At 35.6% G+C, this 23981-nt stretch overlaps 1 protein-coding gene across 1 annotated transcript; it reads left to right on the top strand.

Annotated features, from left to right (window-relative positions):
- The first annotated feature begins 815 nt into the window (after positions 1–815).
- On the top strand, positions 816–4213 carry LOC114754199 (uncharacterized). The gene is made up of 3 exons (XM_028942972.1): positions 816–1685; positions 2703–3257; positions 4112–4213. Exons 1-3 carry the CDS (start codon positions 816–818, stop codon positions 4211–4213), a joined length of 1527 nt encoding a protein of 508 aa, XP_028798805.1.
- The last annotated feature ends 19768 nt before the right edge of the window (positions 4214–23981 follow it).

Raw genomic sequence — 23981 nt, 5'->3', positions numbered from 1 at the left:
TACCTTTAAGTAGTATTACTTTCAATCCTTAATATAAGAGTTAAATAACTAATTTATAAATATTAAAAAAATATTTAAATTTGTTATTTGTAATGAATGAATGTTGTTTTTTCTAAATTATTCTTATCAATCATGTGCATTCTTAGAGCAAAATGGATAAATATTAGAAACAAACTAAATTAAATCCATACTACCTCAGGTGCTTAATATAAAAACTAGTTGACTAATTTGAGTATATTAAAGAAACTAGTTAAGTTAGTTATTTGTAATAAACAGGTATTGTATTTCCTAAAATATTCTTACTAATCAAGTATATTTGCTAAAACTACTATTATTACAAAAACTATCTTAAAAAATAGATAAATACAAAAGACAAAATGAATTGGGATCTTATATTTAGGATCAAAATTAAATAAAAATAAAATGAGCTGGACGGGAGGTAATATATTGAAGAACAAAACCATAGTTTCATAAATGGTTTTATGGTATACGAAGTAAATATGTGGAGTGGTTTGTCTTTATTTGTAAAACAAATACTTCTTAAAAGCACAAATGAGGTTAACCAAACACTCTTGAATCTCCAACTCCATGACCAGAGACAAAAGAAAAAAAATTAATAAAAGCACACCATTTTTATAAATACTTGTCAGTCCATGAGCAAGCTCCTCTGCACGCTGCCACCTATGCATGCTTGCCCCTTTAACCCTGCAAATATTGTCCTCACTTGCTTCTCCTCCTCGTCCTCCTCTCAGATCTACCAAGGTGCTCAAATTTCACTTCTTTAATTTTCCACACTCGTTTCTTCTTCTGTTACGATGAAAGATTCAGAGAAACTTATTTGGGATCATCTGAGAGTTCCCTATGCTATCCCCTTCGCAGCTTCTTCTTCTTCTTCATCCTCACACTTCAAAACCTTACCCAAATTCCTCTTCTACTTCATCCTCTTTCTCTCTCTCATCTACCTTCTTTACTCCTTCAAGCTTCTCTCCTCTCGTGACTGTCACGATGGTCCCTTCTCCCAGCGCCGTTTCTCTTCCTTCACCGCCGTACCCAATCCCAATGCCTCTGAATTGCAGCAAGCCCGAAAGCCGACGGAGCTCCGCCATGTCGTTTTTGGCATCGCTGCCTCCTCGAAGCTCTGGGAGCACAGGAAGAAATACATCAAGCTCTGGTATAACAGCACCGAAATGAGGGGAGTGGTGTGGCTCGACGACCACGTTGAGGCCCACAATGACGATGATTTACCGCCGTTGAGGATCTCCGGCGACACCTCCAATTTCTCCTACACGCACCCGTTAAATCACCGTGCCGGCATTCGGATTTCCAGGATCGTGTCGGAGTCGCTGGGGTTGGGGATGGAGGATGTGAGGTGGTTCGTGATGGGTGATGACGATACCGTCTTCGTCACCGACAACCTCCTCAGGGTTTTAAGGAAGTACGATCACACTCAATTCTATTACATCGGAAGCTCGTCAGAGAGTCACATGCAGAACATACACCTCTCGTACAGTATGGCGTTCGGCGGCGGCGGCTTTGCTATCAGCTATCCCTTGGCTAAAGCTCTCCATAAAATGCAGGATCGCTGTATACAGAGGTATCCTGCTCTGTACGGCTCCGATGACCGGGTTCAAGCTTGTATGGCGGAGCTTGGCGTTCCACTTACCAAAGAACTCGGCTTTCACCAGGTCCCTTCCTTACTGATGTGTGTGTGTGTGTGTATATATATATAGTTTCTGAGACTTCCATTCACAGTACCTGTTCTACTAACAGCGATACAGGGGTGAGATTTAGTGTTATTTGATTCTGCTCGTCGTGCTGATAACACTATAACGTGTCGGTGACCTTGGTTTCGAGATTTATAACAGTGGGGATTAATTATATTTATTTAGTTTGCTCCACAAATAAGAAATTAGTGATGAATTTCTGTTATTTCCGAACTAACCTATTGAATGGAACTCTTTCGGTTTTTGCGTCTAGAATTTTTTATGCCTTTCTAATGGTATAGCTTTCTAAAATTTGTCTTCATGTCACAGTCGTAATTGCAGCGATTAGAGTGTTAGGTATTATCAGATTTTGACACCAATTACGACACAACATTATTGCCTTTTGTTTTCTCCCCCAACTAGATGGCGGGTAAGCTACACATTTTCTGAAATAGTATTAATATATTCCGTGTTCTGTTTCGAGGGAAAATAATGAACCGTTATATGATGCCATACATATACATATATATATATCAGTACATAATATAAAATCTGAAAAACAGTATTATTTGTAAATTAACACTCATTTTTAAAGTTATATGCATATGTAATGTCACATTATTCTCTCTGCCGATGCATCTCATTCTCGTTTTCCTTACATCTTTTCATTGAAAAAGCTTACAAAAAGTTCATCGCTCTGGAGCCATTAGTTTACTAGTTTTCCATCCAAACCGGTTGTCCTATGGCCGGTTCTCATTAGTGTAATACCATATTACTCCTCTGGTCCTAAATATAAGATCCTTATACTACTATGTATAAGGGTTTTATATTTAGGAACGGAAGAGTATATATCAAAACTCGATCGGATTGACTTGGTCTCATAGCTCATTCAACTAACTATTGAGTACCTACCCGAGTTCGACCGATAAACGACTGATTTGATTTTCAATATATACTTTATGTAATACCAAAACCTATTATTTTGTTAAATGAAAGCAGTTTGATGTGCATGGGAGCTTGCTGGGGCTACTTGCAGCGCACCCTGTGAGTCCATTAGTGTCGATGCACCACCTTGACTTGGTCGAACCAATCTTCCCAAACATGACTCAAATGGAAGCCCTTGAGAGACTAATGAGCATACCAATGAAGCTTGACTCAGCAGGTCTGATGCAGCAGTCTATTTGCTACGACAAGGCAAGGAGCTGGACGATCTCTGTGTCGTGGGGCTTTGTGGTTTTGATCTTCCGAGGTTTGTTCCCTCCTAGGGAAATGGAGGCCCCTTCTAGAACATTCTTGAACTGGCACAAAAGAGCAGATTACACTGGCTTCCCATTCAACACTCGCCCGGTTGCTCGAAACCCTTGCCAGAAACCCTTCGTGTTTTACCTCTCAGATGCGACATTGTTGAACTCCACGACTTCGTCACAGGTGATTGTGAGTGAATACCAAAGGCATCGCGTGCCTCACCCAGAATGCAGATGGAGGATGACTCCTCCTTCAATAATTAACACAGTCAAAGTATATAAAAAGCCGGATCCACATCTATGGAGCAGAGTACGTATATTTATCCTCTATCTTTTGGTACTCTCTTTTCTTGTACAAAAGATATATATATATATATATATATTATATAATGGTAATCCCTCTAATAATTCTATTTATAAGCCGTTTGTTGGGGGAATTTGTGGTCCTTTTTATTTCTAAGGCACTAAATTCATATTATTGATTATTTATTACATTTTTTGATATAGGAAAATATGCAGTTTTTCTGAGGATGTATATTTCATATAAGTATAAGGGGAAATTTATTTATTTTTTGAATAGAGCTCAAGGGTTTCAAAGTTTCACTTGATTTTTAATAGAAAATGTTAAAAGTAATAACTCTTAATTTTTACTGGTAGGAGCATGCGCAATGTCCGTTTACATGTGCATTGCAGGAGAGGCCTACCAAACCCAGCGCCCTTTGTCCACCTCCTCAACCATTTGGAGCTAAGTGAAGAATATTAAATACTTTTTGTCAAACTCACATTGTGAGCAGTGATTAGGCATTTTATTCTCTTAGAATCTCTAGGAAACTCAAATTCTAAAATCTTCAAAATAACTTCCTTAAATATTGTAAAACTTATGGATAGGAATAGTACATATTTATAATATATACCGCTTAAATTTTATTTTATTCACATGTCATCCCTTTAGCACCCTCTAAACTTTAAGTCATGGAATGCTATGCCTTATTAATTAATGGATTAATAAATATAAAATGTTTGCTTCGCAAAATTAAGAGATCCGTGAAAAGCTTAATGTAAGTTTTTAAAAATTTATAGGTTTACGTGCAATTTAACATATACACATCTTTTTTGACCAAAAAAAAAACATATACACATCTTTTGATGTTTGGTAATTTGCAGGCTCCACGGAGAAACTGTTGCAGGGTGAAAGAGTCGATCAAGATAGGAACCTTGGTGGTGGATGTGGGTGCATGTGAAGAAGGTGAAGTCAGCGAATTTTAAGATATTATTATTCGTTTCCTATATATAGCTTATTTGTATAATATCTGTACCCCACACGCTACAATTTTTTGTAAATTCTGCGTTAATTTGAAGACTGAAAGAAACGTAATTGGCAAAAACCAAAAAAAAAAGATTCGGTTGGTCCTAGAAAATGTCATTGTGCAAAAGGATCGATTTCTAGTTTGAATTTTTAATAATATATCATTCAATTTCTTTCCTGTTGCCATGTTTACTTCCTCTTCGTTTTACCCATAGCTACAATATTATTTTATAATTTATCTCGTCATTTTAATTGAATCGGATTAAAACACACAAGCATGAATTTGGTTCTAGTAAATTCCATACGTGATTAAGCACATACGGGTCCATTTCCTGGGGTTAAATCAGAAAGGTATATATTCATGTCCCTGTTGAGATGTCAATGCTCCCGCTCAAAAAAAGAGAAAACTACATCTAATGACTTTAAAAATTGAGAGAATCTCAAAAAAATACATTTGAATTTTAAAATTCAAAATCAGTTTTCTTTGCTACATTTAATGATAATTGATAATATTTGAAAAGCAAATGCAGTATAGGCAGAGATAGAAAAGGGAATAGAGGAAATACCAGTAGTGAGGGAATTTCCAAAGGTATTCCCAAAAGAGATTAGTAGACTTCTATCAGAAAGAGAAGTAGAATTTGTGATTGATTTGATGCCCAAGATAGAACCAATTTCAAAGGCTCCTTACCGAATGGCTCCTAATGAGATAGTAGAGCTGAAAAAGCATATAGAAGAATTATTGGAAAAGGGTTTATTAGGCCTAGCATATCTCCAAGGGGTGCTCCCATGTTATTCGTTAAAAAGAAAGATGGGAGTTTGAGATTGTGCATTGATTATTAGGAATTGAATAAGGTAACTGTCAAGAATAAATACCCACTTTCCCAAATTGACAATTGTTAGACCAACTGACTGGTACGACTATATTTTCTAAGATTAACTTAAGATTGGGATACCACTAGCTAAGGATTAAAGTGGAAGATATCCTGAAGACTGCATTCAGAACTCGCTATAGATATTACGAATTTCTAGTAATGCTGTTTGGATTAACTAATATGCCTGCAATATTCATGGATTACATGAATCGCATCTTTTGACCGTATTTGGATCATTTTGTGGTAGTGTTCATTGATGATATCTTGGTCTATTCCAAATCCCACAGGAACATGAGTAACACGTGAGAATAGTATTGAACACACTCAAAGAAAATATAGTAGTTGTAGATCCCAGTAAGGTAGAAGCAGTACTAAACTAGGAACAGTCTAAGACAGTGATGTAAGTTAGAAGTTTCCTAGATCTAGCAAGATACTATAGGCGATTCATTTGAGACTTTTCCCGAACTACCCAACTGCTGACCAAGCTTACCAGGAAGAATCAATCTTTTATGTGTGATGAAAAATGTGAGGTAAATTTCTAAGAGTTGAAGCATAAATTGGCTTTTACTCCCATGCTAATTATTCCTGATCCAACATTGTTGTATTTAGCGTATACTGATGCTAGTAAGTAAGGACTGGGATGTGTGCTGATGTAGTAAAGGAGAGTAGGTGCTTAATATATGCCTCACGATAGCTAAAATCACACAAAGAAAATTACCCCATGTATGATCTAAAGTTGGCAGTGATCATTGATTCGACCGTGTCGTTACGCCTTGGGGTCAAATGCAATAATAAATCCAAGCATGCGATATAGTGCAAAACTCGGTTTGTTTCACTTTTAGGAGCCTTTATTGATGACCTAAGCTAGCTAAATGCAATGAAAACATGTAATGGAAAAGGGGGTTTTGGGTTTTTAAGATTAAAACTAAATTATAGCTAAACCAAATGCAATGAAAATAAACCTAAGCTACTGTATTTTTGGTATTTCTGATAAGATGATGATGGAATGGAAATGGATGATAGGAAGTCTCTTGAAAATGGTTTTAATAGCAATCATATTTTGGTTAAGATATTGGGAATTTCATAAATCATTTGGTTTCTTGAATAACAACCTCAATTACCCATTGAGTCTAATGTTTAAATCAATGAACTTTATTAATGAAAACACTGTTAAGCTCTCCTAACGTGCAATTTGAGAATGGTCGATGAAATTGGTTCAACGCAACCTAATATCAACTCAATATCAAAATACAACCATGCAAGATAAAGGAGAATCAATAGGATTACATGAAACATATATGCAACCACATATATTGAAGCATAGAATTCAACATTAACCAATCCAAACTACAATTATAAATCATCAAACAATGATTACAGCAGCAACCCAAGTATCTAACTAAGAATTACAACTCCTAAACCTAGGAATTCATAAGAACATAGCCAAAAACTACAGATTGAAACTAAAACACCCCTTTGAAGCTTGGAAACTCATGCCACTCTACCACCTTCAAGAGTTAGAAAACCCTAACCCACCATAGCCTTGGAAACGGCCCCAACCAAAGTGGAATCTTCAGCCATAGCAGCTAGGAGATGAAAGAGATGAGGCAGGATCACTACTAGAAAAAAGACTTTTAACGTCGCAAAATAACGGCGGTTAAGCAGAAAAACAACGTGGAAAAAAACGCGGTGGTATTTTTGTAAATAAGTTGAGGAGGCACACACTTTTCACGGTGGTTTTCTTAAAAACCGCCATGGAAAGTGTGTTCACTTTACCTTCTCCACTCGACTTTCTGTCACTTTCTTTCTCATTTCTTCAGTGCGCCGTGGTCCCCCTCTGCCCCACCACCGAAAAACTGCCATTATCGGCCATTCCCGCCACTATCCCACTGTTTAAACTCCTCCATTGAGCTTGTGGTGCCTTGCCGCCGTCCGTCGCCATCCGCCGTGGTTTGAACGCCCCTCATTTCGCGTCATTCTTGCTCAACCGTGGTCCACTCTGTCCCACCACCGAAAACCGGTCATACCCCCCACTATCCCACCGTTTAAACTCCTCCATTGAGCTTGTGGTGCATCCGCCGCCGTCCGAACGCCCTCACTTCGCCTTTAAATCTTCTCTGCTCTGTGAGTATCCTCTTCTTTCATTCTTTTCAATTTTTCTTGGTTTGTTGAATGTTTTGGCCATGAAAATCTGTTATATATGAAATGGGTTTGTTAGTTTTACATTGTGGTTGGCTTGTATTGTTCATTTTGCATTTTTTATGTGGTTAAACCATTGATTGGTGTTGATTGGTGGGCATTGGATGTGAGAAAACCTTAATTCCTTCTTATATACTGTATTAGAAACATGTTTAAATGTCTGGAGTTGATTAGTTGTGAAGTTTTTAAATTTTTTTATAATTTTTTGATATTTATTTCGAATTTTTGGTAATTTTTTTTGTAATAAATATAAGAATTTAGTAATAAATAATCTGTTTGTTATTTTGTGTTTTTTTTCTTCGTTATGAATTTTGATTGATAGTAAAGTGTTGTTTAAATAATCTGTAGAACAATGGATCGTAGTTGGATGAAAGCTAAGAGAATTATCAAGGAATATGAGGATGGGGTTGAAAAGTTTCTTGAGTTTGCTCAGAGAAATGCCCATAGTAAAAGAGATGGATTGTACTATTGTCCTTGTGTCAAATGTTTAAACAATAGTTGACGGAGTATTTCTGAGATAAAAGAGCATCTTATCTGTGATGGGATAAATTTGAGGTATACAAATTGGATATGGCATGGAGAAATTAGAAAGACTACACTGTCTGCAAATGAGAAGGTTGTGAATGAAGACTTTGGTGATAGAATTTCGGATATGTTTCGTGATATAAGGTTTGAATCCTCTACACAGTTCTCTTCCACCTTTGAAACTTTGTGTAGTGATGTAGAGACACCTTTATACCCGGGGTGCAAAGATGATTACACAAGGTTGACAACCGTATTGAAATTGATGAATTTGAAGGCAAGAAATGGTTGGACCGATGCTAGTTTTACGGAATTGCTTGAATTGCTGGGTGATATTCTTCCCAAAGGGAATTCACTTCCGAAACGAATGTACGAGGCAAAAAAGATTTTGTGTCCGATGGGTTTGGAATATTAGAAGATACATGCGTGTCCTAATGACTGCATATTATTCAGAAATGATTATGAAGGGTTGAATAAGTGCCCTAAATGTGGGACTTCAAGATACAAAATGAAGAAAGATGATGGTGATTATAATGAGATGACCAAAGGTTCTCCTTTGAAGGTTCTGTGGTATCTTCCAATAATACCACAATTTAAGCATCTATTTGCTAATGCCATAGATGCAAAGAACTTGAGATGGCATTTCGATGAGAAAATATGTGATGGAAAGCTTCGTCACCCGGTTGATTCTCCTCAATGGAAAACAATAGATCAAAAATTTCCTCAATTTGGTGGCGAGCCAAGAAATCTTCGGCTAGGGCTTTGTACGGATGGAATTAACCCATATAGTAGTCTTAGTAGCACACACAGTGCTTGGCCAGTGCTCCTCGTAATTTACAACTTGCCTCCTTGGTTATGTATGAAAAGAAAGTATATCATGCTATCTTTGATGATCTCGGGGCCAAAACAACCGAGAAACGATATCGATGTGTGTTTGGCACCTTTGATTGAGGATATGAAGAAATTATGGGAGGAAGGTGTTGATGTGTTTGATGCATATAAACAAGATACCTTCAATTTACGTGCCATGATCTTCACCACGATAAATGACTTTCTAGCATATGGAAATTTGTCAGGATACAATGTTAAGGGGCATAAAGCATGCCCGATATGTGAAGAAGGCACCCACTATATGCAACTTAAACATGGCAGGAAGACAGTATACCTTGGTCACAGAAGGTTTCTTAGTCGGTATCACCCTTACCGTAGATTGAAAAAGGCATTTAATGGCTCACAAGAATATGAAATGGCTCTAAGACCATTAGCTGGAGAAGAAGTTTATCAGCGGGTGGAGGGAATTAATGTGGTCTTCGGTAAGAAGAAGAAGAAGACTGCCGGTGAGAGAAATATATGGAAAAAAAGATCTGTCTTTTTTGATCTTCCATATTGGCAAAGTCTTGATGTGAGGCATAGTCTAGATGTGATGCATGTGGAGAAGAATGTATGTGAGAGCCTTGTTGGTACACTTTTGCATATAAGTGGAAAGACTAAAGATGGAATCAATACAAGACGAGACTTAGTCGAAATTGGAATAAGAAATGTCCTTCACCCACAAGAAAGAGATGGTAAGAGAGCTTATTTACATCCAGCTGCGCACACATTATCAAAAGAAGAGAAAAGAAGTTTCTGTAGTTTTGTCAATAGTATTAAGGTGCCACAAGGTTATTCTTCTAATTTAAGCAAACTTGTTTCAATGTAAGATTTGAAGATAACGGGAATGAAGTCTCATGATTGTCATGTGTTGATGCAACAATTACTTCCACTTGCTATTCGAGGCATTATGAAAACTGATGTGAGAAATACTATTACAAGACTTTGTATGTTTTTTTGTGCCATTTGCAGCAAAGTCATTGATCCTGCTGAGTTGGATGAATTAGAAAATGAAGGTTATGTGATCCTCTCTCAATTGGAAATGCATTTTCCTCCATCATTTTTTGATATTATGGTCCACTTGATAGCTCATCTTGTGCAAGAGATAAGACTTTGTGGCCCTATGTGTTTAAGATGGATGTACCCTTTTGAGAGATACATGAAAATCCTAAAAGGGTACTCTAAGAATCCTTATTGGCCTGAAGCATCAATTGTTGAGAGATATGTAGCTGAGGAGGCAGTTGAGTTTTGTAATGCATATATTGATAGGGTAAAGGCAGTTGGTCTTCCTCAATCTCGACATGATCAGGGGAGAAGAAGCAAGGGAACACGGGGTGTCATAGTGAGGTCTATGTTAAAAGAAGTTGTAATGCAGGCACATCTATACATTTTAAACAACACGGATGAAGTTTTGCCTTACTTAAATGCTCACAAGAATATGCTGAGGAACTTGAATCCAAGAAAGAGTGATATGTAACTAGCTAATGAACATAATAAGTCATTTGCAGAGTGGTTCAAGCAAGAAGTGTTAAAAGATGGCAATCCTTCTGAGACAATACAGAGGCTAGCTGCAGGGCCTTCTTTTGAGGTTTTGCGTTGGGGTGGATATGATATAAATGGTTATTCTTTTTACACAAAAACCCAAGACGATAAGAGTACTATGCAAAATAGTGGGGTGATGGTAGTAGCGGAAGCCATGCATTTTGCTAGTTCTAAAGACAGAAACCCAATATTGGCGGCAATGTCCTATTATGGAATAATAGAAGAAATATGGGAGGTTAGTTATACCAAGTTTAAAGTTCCCATCTTTAAATGTAAGTGGGTTAATAGTAATACTGTGCAAGTGGATGAAGAATTTGGATTTGTTTCGGTCAATCTTGAGAGGTTTGGATATGGAGACGAGCCATTTATTTTGGTAAGTCAAGCAAAATAAGTGTTCTTCATTCCCGATCTAGCAAAAAAGAAATTGTCTATCGTGCTTCAAGGTAAAAGGCAAGGAGTTGGTGGAGATGATGGTGACTTAGAGCTTAATCTTGATGAAACCCTGCCTTTCACAGCTACTCGACCTAAAGCAGTTGAATTAGATTTGGTAGATGATGACTATGCTATTAGAGATGATCATTGTGAAGGAATTTGGGAGGATAATCGTTGTAAGCCTTAAATGAATTATTTGATTTTTTTTGGCTAAATATACTTAATAATATAATGTTTTATATTAACTTGATATTTCTTATTCTTACATTTATTAATTTGTTGTTCTTTAAACAGGAAATGGATGGATCCGGTCAACAGGGTTCTGGTGACGACAGCTCTTTTACTAGCCAGAGAAAGGGTAGAGGGCCAACCCATATGAGGCATTTAGCTTTACGTGATGAGAGCACACAGCCTATGAGGATTACAGTGGAGTTTGATGATGATTTGAAGCCTATAGGAAAGGCTGGGGCTCAATTTACTAGTTATGTGGGTTATCTCGCACGCAGTAAGATTGGCATTGACATTCCTAGCTGGAAGAAGGTGGACAAAGATTTGAAGAAAAACATTTAGGAGGATATATTGGTATATTGTGCATTGTTTTCTCTACTTGTTTCAATTATAGTTGCTTATTTACTTTATAACCCTATGCTATTATTGTATTGCAGCTGACATTTGATATTCTTGCCACTAAGTAAATGAGAGACCGTCTGTTTAAGCAACTTGATGAACGGTGGAGGGATTTTAAGGCCACGCTTACTAAACATTATATTCGTGGAAAAAGAAAGGGTGAGCATCCCAAGGAACGATATTCATTTATTAGTGACGAGGCATGGGAGAGTTTTGTGAAGCAACGTGAAGACCCTGCATTTCAGGTTTGGTTTCTTCAAACTTAATTTTTAATCAGGCCATATTTTATTTAACTAAACTAACTTTGTCGATTGGGTTTCATTGTCATAGGCATTGAGTTAGAAGAACAAACAAATATCTGAGCAGAATGTATACCCACATACCATGTCTCGTGCAACGTATGGTGGGTTGGAAAGAAGTATGATGGAGGAACGGCTGAAGAATGCACAGATGGCTGCTGCTTCAGATCCTACTGGCTACATTCCACCTATTGAGCGTCCTTTTCGCCAAGAAAAATGGAAGGCGGCGAGGATTAAAAAGGGTCAATACATTACTCCACAGTCTGCTGCTGTTGCTAAGAGGATTGTAAGTCATATTTAAGAATTATGCTTCATTAATTGTTTCTTTAATGATACAGGATACACTTGAGGAGCAATTATCTCAAGTTACATTCATCCCTCAAGGACGGATGGATATCTTGGCCACTGCTATTGGAAAGGCTGACCATCCCGGAAGAGTCAGAGGGACCCCTAAAGGGATTGGTATTAAAGAATTTTTTGGCTCTGCTTCACGAAGAAGCACTGGATCATCCTTCGCTAACATGGTATCTAAAGAGGAGCTCGACCAACGACTACAGGAAGAAACAGAGAGAGTTTGAGCTGAACTAAGTCAACAACACATGGCAGAGATGCAAAAGATATGTGACAAATTCGATGCCAAGTTTCAACAGACTTTGATGATGATGGGTACGAGTGGATTCCAGATGCCTAGAGTATCTGAACCTTCCCAGGTAATAATCACACATCTTTTTAAATCTTCTAAAGATTCATTTGATCCATTGAAACTTATTTAATGTTCCTTAACTAATTTCATATTATGTTTTAGGGTTCACCTGTGATAAAAAGCAGAGAGGGCAGTAATAATCATACACAACAACTGACACTGTCTGACCCCGACCCTAGCCCTGACCCTGTCGAAGACAATGGGATGCCGTGTTCTCTTTATGTGGATTATAAAAATTCACCTGTTCATGTTGCTAGTGGTCGAGCATTCATGGGCACAACGATTCACGGCAACAAAATTCTGAGCAATCAAGCAAGGGTGACAGTGGAGAGAATTGTTCGTGGTCAGGGGGGTACACCAGTGCCCAATCCTACTGATGAGGTTCGACTCTTGGCCCAAGCTAAAAGACATTTCATTTTGTGGCCAAAGAGACTTATTGCAAAGCCAATGGTGAAGAAGGCGGCAGCAAAGAAGGCCACAGTGAGCACATCATCAGATCCTGTACTCTTGCCTCTTCCTAGTGATGTTGCGCTTATGTATTCTAGTTTGGAGGTTCTTCATTCCATGGTGCCAAACATGGATAAGCCTGTGACTTTCGAGATGCCGTTGGGGGTTGTGGGTTCAGATATAACATACGACTTCACCATTGACAAGAGGGACCTCGTTCAGTTCCTCAACTTTGAGGAGCTTGATATAGCCTTCATGCAGCTCGCTATTTTGTAAGTTACAATATCATTTTCTTATTACATATTATACTTCATGCATGTCCTAATGTTTTTTACTTGAACAACAGGCACTTTAATCAAATTTGTCGAAACGGAGGACTTGAAGGAACATATGGCTTTATGTGTCCTCAAAGGGTGCAGAAAGAATTTAATACTGTGAAAGCAAAGTCAATCTACATTATGACCACAATGACTCAGACCAGAAAGCCAATATATTTTGCACCTTACGTGGAAGGGTAAGTGTATTATTGTATTTGAGATATACAAGTTGTATGTGTTGGGTTATAATTAACATGGTTTGCCTTTTGCAGTTATCATTGGACTCTAATTGTTTGTGCCCCTTTTGACAATAAAGTTTACTGGTTCGATTCACTCTGTGGAAGTCCATCCGAAGAAACCAAAGATGTCATTGACATGTTAGTTTTTATTTATATATTTATTACTTGTGAAGTTTATACAAGCATGCTCTAATATCATTTTCTCTTATACTATTGATAGGGCTTTTCATACTTTTAATGTTGTGGCGATTAAACAAAATAGACAAGCACCAACATGGATTCTTCCAAAGGTATATGTTGTTTTGAACTAACTTTTAAACATTTTTGGATGAATTAAAGTTAATGTTTATAATCAATAATGTCTAATATTTAATTTTATATCTTATTTTTTTAGTACCGTTGTCAACAAGGACATGTTGAGTGTGGATATTATGTCATCCGCTACATGAATGACATAATTGAGACAGGAACGACTGAGAAATTAGACGAGGTAAAGATGAGTTACGTTGCATGACGTTCTTCAATTCATTTCACATTTTTGACTAAGTTTACTATGTTATTTTTTATTAACAGATATTTGAAAATACTGCGCCATATCTCATGGATGACATCAACTTGATGAGGGACACTTTGTCAACAACATTGGTACAAACTATTGAAATTTAGCTTTCAAATAGTTAGGTCATTTCTTAAAAAATTCATTGTTAGATGTTTTCTCTCGGTTCCCTCTTATATGTACATGTTCATGATTTCTATTGTACAGAGAAGTAGTTACTACTATTTTAGAATTGTTGGACCTAGCCAATACGTGTTCCTTGGTCTTAATTAACCCCTTAGTTCTATTGGCCGGTTTCCCTATTTTCGCATTGTGTAAAAGAAATTTCAATGTTGTATATATATTAACTAGCTAATTGATCTTGTTCAGCGTGATCTGCACTGCCTACATTTATTTGGAACTGTAAATTGCAGGGTGGTAAAAATGAAAATCAAGCAGAATTTAAAATTTTTTTTTTAATGGCGGTTTTATATATATAACCGCCGTTAAAAGTATATTCAACGACGGTTAATAAAAAAACCACCGTTGAAAGTCAAATTTCAACAGCGGCTATTTGTTTAACCGCCGTGGAAAATCGATTTTTCCACGGTGGTTAAATAAAAAACCGCCGTGGAAAATCGATTTTTCACAGCGGTTTCAAACCGCCGTGTTTTCTTTACCTTTCAACATCGCCTTTATCAACTTCGCCTTCAAAACCGCTGTGAAAAGCCACTATTAACCGCCGTGAAAAGCCTTTTTCTGGTAGTGGATGAAGAAAAAGTGAAGGAAATGGATGGTGAAGAAAGTGGAGATGGAGGGGAAGAAGATGGGAAAATGGAGATGTTGGAGATGAGAGAATGGAGTTATTGGACGGAAATAGGGTTTTTATGGGTTTTAGGGGTCCAACTAGGTCAGATCATTTGAGTAGATGCTCTATTTTCACGTTCTGACTTGAATCTGACGTTGCTGATACAAGGCATTTCGTCGCAGCAAAATAATATTTTAGTCGCGACGAAATGAACATTCTCGAGAGGTCCCTAATGAAATTGACATGTTGCACTGCGGCCAGTGCTATGCTTTGCCGTGGCGAACTCTTCCAATGCCGATACTCTTGATCTTGTGTGTTTTAATCTCTTGGTCTTTAACCTTGGCTCTAGCTTTTGAGTATCCTGCAATGAAAAGCAATGGTTTGAAGTATCAATTGTTCTAGAAATTAATTGAATGCAATTAATAACTAATTATGCCAATTTTACCCTAAAAAAGACACTAACTCAAAGCAAGAACTCTTAATCTAAATTAAGCACAATAAATACTAAAAAGAACCAAAAACTATAATAAAACCCTTAAAATGATATGAAAAGACATAGAAGAATTGGGTTCTATCAATCATGTATGTGTTAAAGATATGGAGGCACTACTTGTATTGGGCAACTATTGAGCTGTACTGTAACCATAAAAGCCTCAAGTACCTACAAGACCAAAAGGAATTAAACATGAGACAGAGGAGATGGATAGAGTTGCTTAAGGATTATGGTTATCAAATAAAATACCATCCAGGAAAGACAAATGTAGTAATTGATGCGTTGAGTTGGAAGGTGGTACAGGCTGCAACGATGATGATAAAGGAGCACGAAATGTTAGAAAACTTGGGAGAATGGGGTTTCGTTAATTAGATGCAAGTTACGACAAATGGAATGGGGATGTTAAAGACAAAAGCCTTACTAGTGAAGCAAATATCTGAACACTACTACAAAAACATCTATTTATGAAAAATTCTTCCTTTAACTCGTCAGAGTACGTATTTGGAAGTGTTAAGGTTTGAGTAGATCACAAAATAAGTTTGTGGATTCAAAATTTACAGTTTGTTCTCAGGTTACTATTTACTAGGAAAAATCCAGATTTTTTGTCTAATTTTGAAAAATCATAACTAATTATCGAAAAATTGTATTGAGATGGTTTAAAATTTTATTTTAAGCTCTTTCAATTCTCTACAGGAGAAAAATAAAATAGACTCACGCTTTCCAATTCGTACAGTTTATTCGTGAAAGTTTACTATTCATTAAAAAAATTATACTTTCCAGTTTTTCTGCTGTAACTTTGATCAAGCATAACTTTTAGCACATATATCCATTTTAAGTGATCTACTACTTGTTTTAAAGATTAGGATGTTTATTTTAACCTTGCCAAATTTCAAGGCAAAATCAATCATTTGCCATACTTCCACTCTGTCATTATTTCATGACTCTTTTAAGGATAACTTATGCCCCTTACTTGTATTAATAATTCATGGTTAATTCCTTCCATGCATAATACCATTCTATTCATGCAATAGCCATTCCCATACAGCATTATAGCCAATTATACAAGCCATCATCATCATTTATCATCACATACCATCAATGGGACATATATAACATACGTGGGTATATATATTATACAATGTAATACGATAACTTTCTTTAATTCTTTTCCTCTTTCCTTACTTCTACTTTATACATCATTTGCTTGATTATTATCACCTATTGGGGTTAGTTAAGAGAGAGTGAGATTCAAGAGAATCTCAGTAGCCAACATTACCATTATGCATGCAAGATGAATGCAAGTAGATGACATGCTTACTTGATCTAACTCATGCTTACTTATAACATATTCCCATGCTCAATATTTCATATTAATATGCATGGCCATGGAAACATAAAAGAAACAGAGCATCATACTTGCATTTACATCACATATCATCATCAAATCACATAATAAACATTAACACAGGAGCATACACATCAAGCATACAAGAAAGATAAGTTCACTACTGTCACATTCAGCATTATGGTAATTAGAAATAAGAAATATTTTCAAAATATTGAGGATTAAAAATGATAAGGAGAAGTAGAAGAATTTTGGTGGAAAATAATTACCATAATTTTCCAAGCCAATTATAGGAATTTGACTAATTAAGGAAAATTGGTTAAATGTAAATAAGGAAAAATATTTCCAAGCCTTGGAAAATTAAGGGAAAATGAGGATAATATCCTTTGAGAGTTATATGAAATTATAAAGTTGGTTTTATGACCAAATTACCCTTAAAGAAATTACAAGAAGATTTAAGGTTGATTTAGGCTAATTAAGGGATTTTATTCGGAAAATTCCAAATAAATATTTTCAGGGAGAATAAAATTCCAAGAAAATTCTTATGAGACCCCAAGAAATTATATGAGATTATGGAATTAAAGAAAGACCCTCAGGTATCCAAGATTTTTCCAAATAATTTTGAGAAGTGAAAAAATCTCTAAAGAGGAGGAAATTGATTTTCCTTTTCATTTAATTATTGGAAATTAATTTTGAGGCAAAGAGGGCAATTTGGGAAGATAAAAATGTGGAGAATAAATTAAGGATCTGACAGAAAATAATTACATAGGTCAAACTACTATAATTATAGGAAGGAAGTTAAACTGAGAGCCAAAGTATACTGATAAAGCAAGACTAGTGTCTTGCAAATCAAATAGATCACATTGAGCCATGTGTCAAGCCCTCAAGGGAGAGGATTTGAACTTGTCAAGTGTCACTCCTCAAATGGAGAGGATCTTGACTTTTGGTAATTAAATTCATTTGGATTTTGTTAATTAAGAAAGAGAAAGTAAGATTAAAGAGGGTAATGACACTTGGATTCTCATTAAAGATGGTGGTTGGGATATTTTGGCTCATTTAAAGAAGCTCATCTTCTCCCATTTTTAGATGTGTATTTCAGCCAAGGAGACCCAAGAGAGAGAAGAGAGAGTTTTGAGGGAGAAGCAAGGAAAAGCAAGCACCTTTGACCATACAACCAAGGATTCAAGGTTAGTTCTTGATTCTATATGGGTTCTTGCTTTGTTTTCTTTCTTTCTATGGTTGAAAATCTGTTTCTCCTCTCCTTTGGAAGTTGGCTGAACTGGTTATCTTGAGGGGAAGGAAGTTTTGTTGATCACACTTGCTAAGGCACATCAAAACATGTTAGTTCCTAGTGTTTGCAAGTGGCTATAGGTTGTTTTGAAGCATTTTTCTTGGTTGTTTCTTTGGATGGTCATTTCAGCCAAGATGATGCATGAACCCTAGGATGAGTTTTTCAATATTTTAAGGCTTCCATGATGCTTAAAATGAGAAATGGTGTAAGGTAAACCAAAAGAACAAGTGTTGGAAGCATTAAAACAAAGTTGTAATTTTTGGTTCAAGTACCCCTAGTGGTTCGGTCAAGGGTAGCTGAAAGGAGGAGTTTTATTTTCATAGATCTAAACACATATTTGGAATATACATGAAAAACCATGTAGGAATAAGTCAAGAAGAAATTTTTAGGGTTAAAAGGAAACAAGTTCAAAAATAGTGAACAAAGGTGGAAGCTTTAAGGAGCAAGAGTCATTTTTGATTTGTGTTCTTGCTTTTCCTTCATTGGTTAATGATTATTGCTATCCTTTTTGATGGATTGCATTGCAAGGGTTTGATATTTGTGAAGGAAAAGAAGAGAAAGAAAGAAAGCTCAAGCTTTTGGAGCTAGGTAGCAAGTTGAACCTAACTACTAACATTGACTTGGCATTATTGATTATTGCATGATTAATTGCTATTATGTGGATGAACTTTCTTAATTGTGATGTGGCTGCTCTTTACACTTTCTTGCTTTGGCCTTTTGCATGATTGAGTTTGCCAAATGATAAGCGTGCTAGTTCACCAATAGTAGTTAATATAATTATGCATGTTGATAATACTTGTTGATGATATAGGTGGTTAATTTGCTATTGGGATTTCAAGGAAATCTCATTTTCCAAATGCAATCTAACATTTTAGGGCCTGAATTCTCTAAGGGAAAGCTTTAGATTGAAGGTTAAATTTGTGGTGTCTTGCCACAAAAAAAAAAAAATTCGTGGATCTTTTTGGCTATATACTAACAGTGCGGTAAACACACTGACACTGCCACGTTCACATGAAATTTTGATTAAGGTTTTGAATGCATTAAATCAAGAAATTTGGCATGGTTATAGATAACGTCCTGAGCTTCAATTTGATAGATAACACGTTAAAAATGGCCAAGTATACGATTTTTAATGATTTTTCAAAGTTAAAGGTCAGAATCTGGGAAAAAGGGTTTTTGGCAAATGGATGGTGTTACCTTTCACAAAAACCTGATGCTTTTTCCTAAGGAATTGGATCACAAGATTATTTTTTCTTGAAAGAGCACTTAAGGAGCTTTAAATAGAATTTTGAACCACCTCATTTTGATTTTTGTGGAATAAGTTATGAATTTTTGAAGTTGGGCCAGAGAAACTAGATTTTTACCCGATGAACAGTAAAAATCTAAAATTTAACGTTTTTTAGATAAAAAGTGAGCCTAAGACTATCCAATGTGCTCTAAAATGGTTTTAGATGGAACCTAAGTTGATAAAATAGTAAGGTGTGACAACTACCTTGTAACCTTTAAGCTTTAATCTTACTCTCTTTACTTTCCAACCACCAAGATTGCTTGAACAACCTTGCTATTCCTCTTTCTTGGTGTCTCATTACCCTAATTTCACAATACCCAATAATAGGCAATCTATTAAGACCATGAAAAACCATTAACTATCTTAACTCTTAAGCTTGTTCCTCTTTGACCTTAATTTTCACTTTCTTTACCATCGCCTTTAAAATCATTCTCTTAGTCATTTCCTACTCAATTTTTCATGAGAAATCCAAATATAAGCTTGGATTTATCAAAATCCAACTCTTTCACCCATTTCTTGCTTTGGCTGAACAATATGCACTAAGGGTCTAACGATTTTCATTTTCAATTCTAATGCTTCCAAACTTGTGTTTTCACCTTTACAACACATAATTTTTCATTCTAAACTTATTGAAAGCATCAAAGTCATCAAAATCTAATCCTAAGGCATAGGACTCCTGGTCAAAATGTTTCCTAGAGTTACACAATCATGAAATTCAACCAATTTCAGCATAAAACCATTTGATTCTTGTTCCTTTCAAGACTTTAAACATTATTCTAACATCAATCTCATCCTCCCCTATACTTAACAATTTTGTGCAGCATGCCCCCTCAGGGTTTCAAGCTCCCAAAAACCATTAAAATCCATAACCAAGCTCAACAACAACAAGGGTAGTGAAGACTACATCAAAAACCATAAACACACTTTGTTTTAGAGATTGATCTTGCATGGGATCACTGAGACTTTCTCTTCCCTTCTTCTTTCTCTCTCTAGAATTCATTTTGCAAGAGTTTTCCCAAGGTTTCTATAGGCTTGGATGAAAATGAGGGGGAGAGGAGGGGTATTTATAGAAAACAAGATTGAATCTTGGCCCTTGATCTTGTAAATAGGTGACTCAATCTTGATTGTTCAGTTTCCCTCTTTGTCTTGTGATGACATGTGTCCTTATAACATCATACTTACATCATCTTGATGACATCATGCTTATATCATCAAGCTGCATGTCTTTAATCCAATCGTACACATGTCTTTCATCTAATAGTACACTTGTATCTTCCATGTCCCTTTATTATTTTGGCATTAAACTAGGAAGAAAATTAATAAGAAATTCGTGCAAAATGAAGCCCTTAGGTATTCCTCTATCTATCTTGCTATTCTGCACCGTATCAAGTGCTTTTCTAAGTCCTGACTTTTCTGGTACCACTAGGACATGTTCTGGCACCCTTTTCTTATCTAAAATAAGTCCATATGGTATTATATAACATGCCTAAAGAGGAAGTGATGCTCTTTCCTTATTCTTCTATTAAAACAATTAATAATATGTATTTCGGAGTAAACTTTACCGAATTCTTTATATCGGTCTATGACTCCGAGAATTTGTTTCTAGGTACCAATACTATTTATTCATCACGAAAAATTTCTATAATTTTTCTTAAGTCAAAAGTCAACCTTTAGATAGTTTACCTTGACTTTCCCTGGATAGTGTATAAATAAGTTTTAAATTTTATTAAAGCCAATTTCTTTACTTTCTAGGGACAAAATTATTTTTAAAATATGTGATAATTTGTCAAGGATTTTCTCCTATTTTCTCCAATTATTTAAGGCCTCTATATATTTTAAATAATTCAATTTCTGTTAATATTCAAAATTAGCTAAAACCCTCGGAATTTCACAAATTCCTTCCAGGGGCATTTTCATCATTTTTAGCCTCATCTAGGCCTCTAGACCGTATTCATGTTTTTCTGGAATTTTTTTAAGTATTCAAGCCAACTTTCCATCACTGCCCCTTTTCAGCTTGAAATTTTCCAAATTTATGTCTTAAGTCCCTACTCGAGTTTAGTCTCAGGAATCTTCTTACTAAGGTTCCTAGTGTAAGCTTTAGCCCTTAATTACCTCAACTCCTTATATTGGATCCCAAACTTCACATACAGGGCTTTACATGTCATTTCTCTTTTTTGGGATTTTTTTTAGAATTTTTGGGCATAATTTCTATTTTTTTTACCAGCCTGAAACTTTACAAAATTACAGTTTTGCCCCTGGTTCGTCTTAACCCATAATTCGCCTCTTTGAGGCCTCCAACATAACCTTTGGCCTACATTCATCTCTATCTCTTATTCTTAGACCTCGAGACTTCACTAAAGTCTCTAACCTTCTTTTTTCCCAATCCCAAAAATTTTTCCTTTGTGATTTAGTTCTTGGGAATCCCTCTGTCCTTCTAGGGAACCTCTAGGACCTCTGCCAAAATGGGTATGGTAGCCTGCCCATTTTTTGCTAATTCTAGTATTTCTAGGCCTAAAATTCAAGATGTGACAATTTTCTTCTCCTAGTTTTGTTTGAAATTGAGAACAAAGGAGAAAAGTACCTCATACTCGTCTGTTAGATCAAACCATGTTAGATATGATTAGTTTTGATGATGTCAAATAATAGAGCAAAAAGTTTGCATAAATTATTTACCTCATATTTTGACTAACTATCATACTTAATATCCTGTGTAGTTTCCTCAAGAAAAGAAAAGAGTTATTATGTTGAACTTTGAGTTGTGAAGAATGATCAAGAGGAAGAAGAAGAAGAGAGATTGAGAAAAGAAGAACTTGCAAGACCAAATGGAAATATCAAGATTCAAGTTCATAGATTTGATGTTAAAGGTATATGCTCAATCAGAAGTTTGAATGGCTCAATCTAAAGCTAAAATAGACAAATCAGAAGTTATATAATCATATATCGAGTCACCCTTCATATAAACATGGAAAATAAGCTTTTAGAGGTGATTTTCATAGGCATTTATCGATCACTTGATCGATCATCCACTTATCGATCAAGTTATCGATAAAATACATACTCTGTTATGCTCTGTTCTTCATTCAGCTCTGACATAGGTTCAATATTTCTCTAATATCTCTTAAACCACAAATCCGTTTGAGGTGAAACTTGATTCATATGAAACTAGACTCAGAACACGATTCATGGACACCAAAATCAGCCTCAAAGAGTTTCATATGAGGGAGATATGTTGTCTGAAACATTACAATAAGGATTAACGCCTTGATTCTGACCTTTAGTAACTGTGATGAAGATAAATTTGCAACGACAATGAATTTTGAGGTGATTCTTGTTGCATTAGAAATTACACTCAAAGAGCTTTCTGGGGATAGGTCATTTGCAAAATTTGGAGTTGAATTGGAAGATTTATGATCACTCAAAATTGACCTTTGTTCTGCTTGAATCAGAATTCGAATTTATTGAGGCAAAGCCCAGAAGTTCTATATTGATTGATTAAGCTCTCAAGCAACATGCTACTCAAACATTTTATTGAGTAAAAGCACTAGAAGAAATGAGGAAATGAAAAGCCATTATCAGATGTTATTCGAGCCTGATCAAGCAACTACATACTCGATCACTTTATCGAGTTCCTGGTACTATCTCTTCAATTCTTCTCTTTTATCTTCACATGCATTATTAAGGTTTTATCAATAACCTGTTGGATAAATGGTTTTTAGATAACGTTATGGATAAATGTATTTATCGATCACTTGATCGATAAACAAGGTTAACGTTATGGATAAATAGGCATTTGTCGATAACATGATCGATAAATAGATTATCGATGAGAAGACAGATAAATGGTAATGCGTTCTACTCATTCTATGTTTTGCTTTAGTCTCCATTTATCGATCACCTTATCGATCAGTCATTTATCGATAATATGATCGAAACATTGCTTCATAACTCTGCGTGCAGGTAATTATTTCAGTAGCTTATCAATCACCTGATCAATCAGCAAATTATCGATCACATGATCGATAATTAGCACATCGCTTTTAAACCATGATTCTTCGATCACGGGATCGATAATCTCATTATCGATAATATGATCGATCACCGCACTTCATGTTTACCTTGTTTTCACATAACGTGATCGATAAATCAGTTCTTTGACTATACAGGATTAAACCTCTTTATCGATCACTTGATTGATTATTACTTAATCGATCACCTATTCAATTAACCTACATAGCCTGTGTTTTCATTGAATATACTTTTGCTTATTGTTTATCGATAAGGTTATCCATCATCTATTTATTGATAATGTGTTCAAAAATTATTGCTTTAATATCTGTTTCTATAACACCTTATTTATCGATAGCATGATCTATCAACAAGTTTTCAATCACTTGTTCGATCATTGTACAAGTTCATTCCATAACAACGTTTCACAATGATTTCAAAATATTTTATCTTTTTATCTTTAAGCTTTTCTTAGCCTTCTTTTTACACATAACTCTCTATTAAAAGGATACGAAGGAAAACGTAACTTGAAAAGGTTTATTCTTGCATAAATAATTTAAAGCTCACTGCATTCAAGTTTCATCAATTATCGATCACATGTTCGATCATCATATGATCCATAATCTATTCGATAATTGCATATATCTACTATATCTTTTCTTCATATAAATAATCGATAATATGATCGATTAAAGGATTATCGATCAAGGCATCGATTAAGTAAGTTCATCTTTCTTCTGAATATCTGAAGATCTGATGATTGATTCCATGTTTTCCAACTTATTGTTTCAAAGATTATCAGATACTTATCACTTGATCTGAGGAAAATTATTTCAGGTAAAGAGCTACAACGAATTTATGATGTGAAGAATCAACTTTTGTCAGAAGCTTCCA

Source organism: Neltuma alba, unplaced genomic scaffold (assembly GCF_004799145.2).
Source record: "Neltuma alba isolate B1F8T4 unplaced genomic scaffold, ASM479914v2 tig00010103_pilon, whole genome shotgun sequence".
Taxonomy (NCBI): Eukaryota; Viridiplantae; Streptophyta; class Magnoliopsida; order Fabales; family Fabaceae; genus Neltuma; species Neltuma alba.
This window is presented reverse-complemented; position numbering and strand designations above follow the sequence as displayed.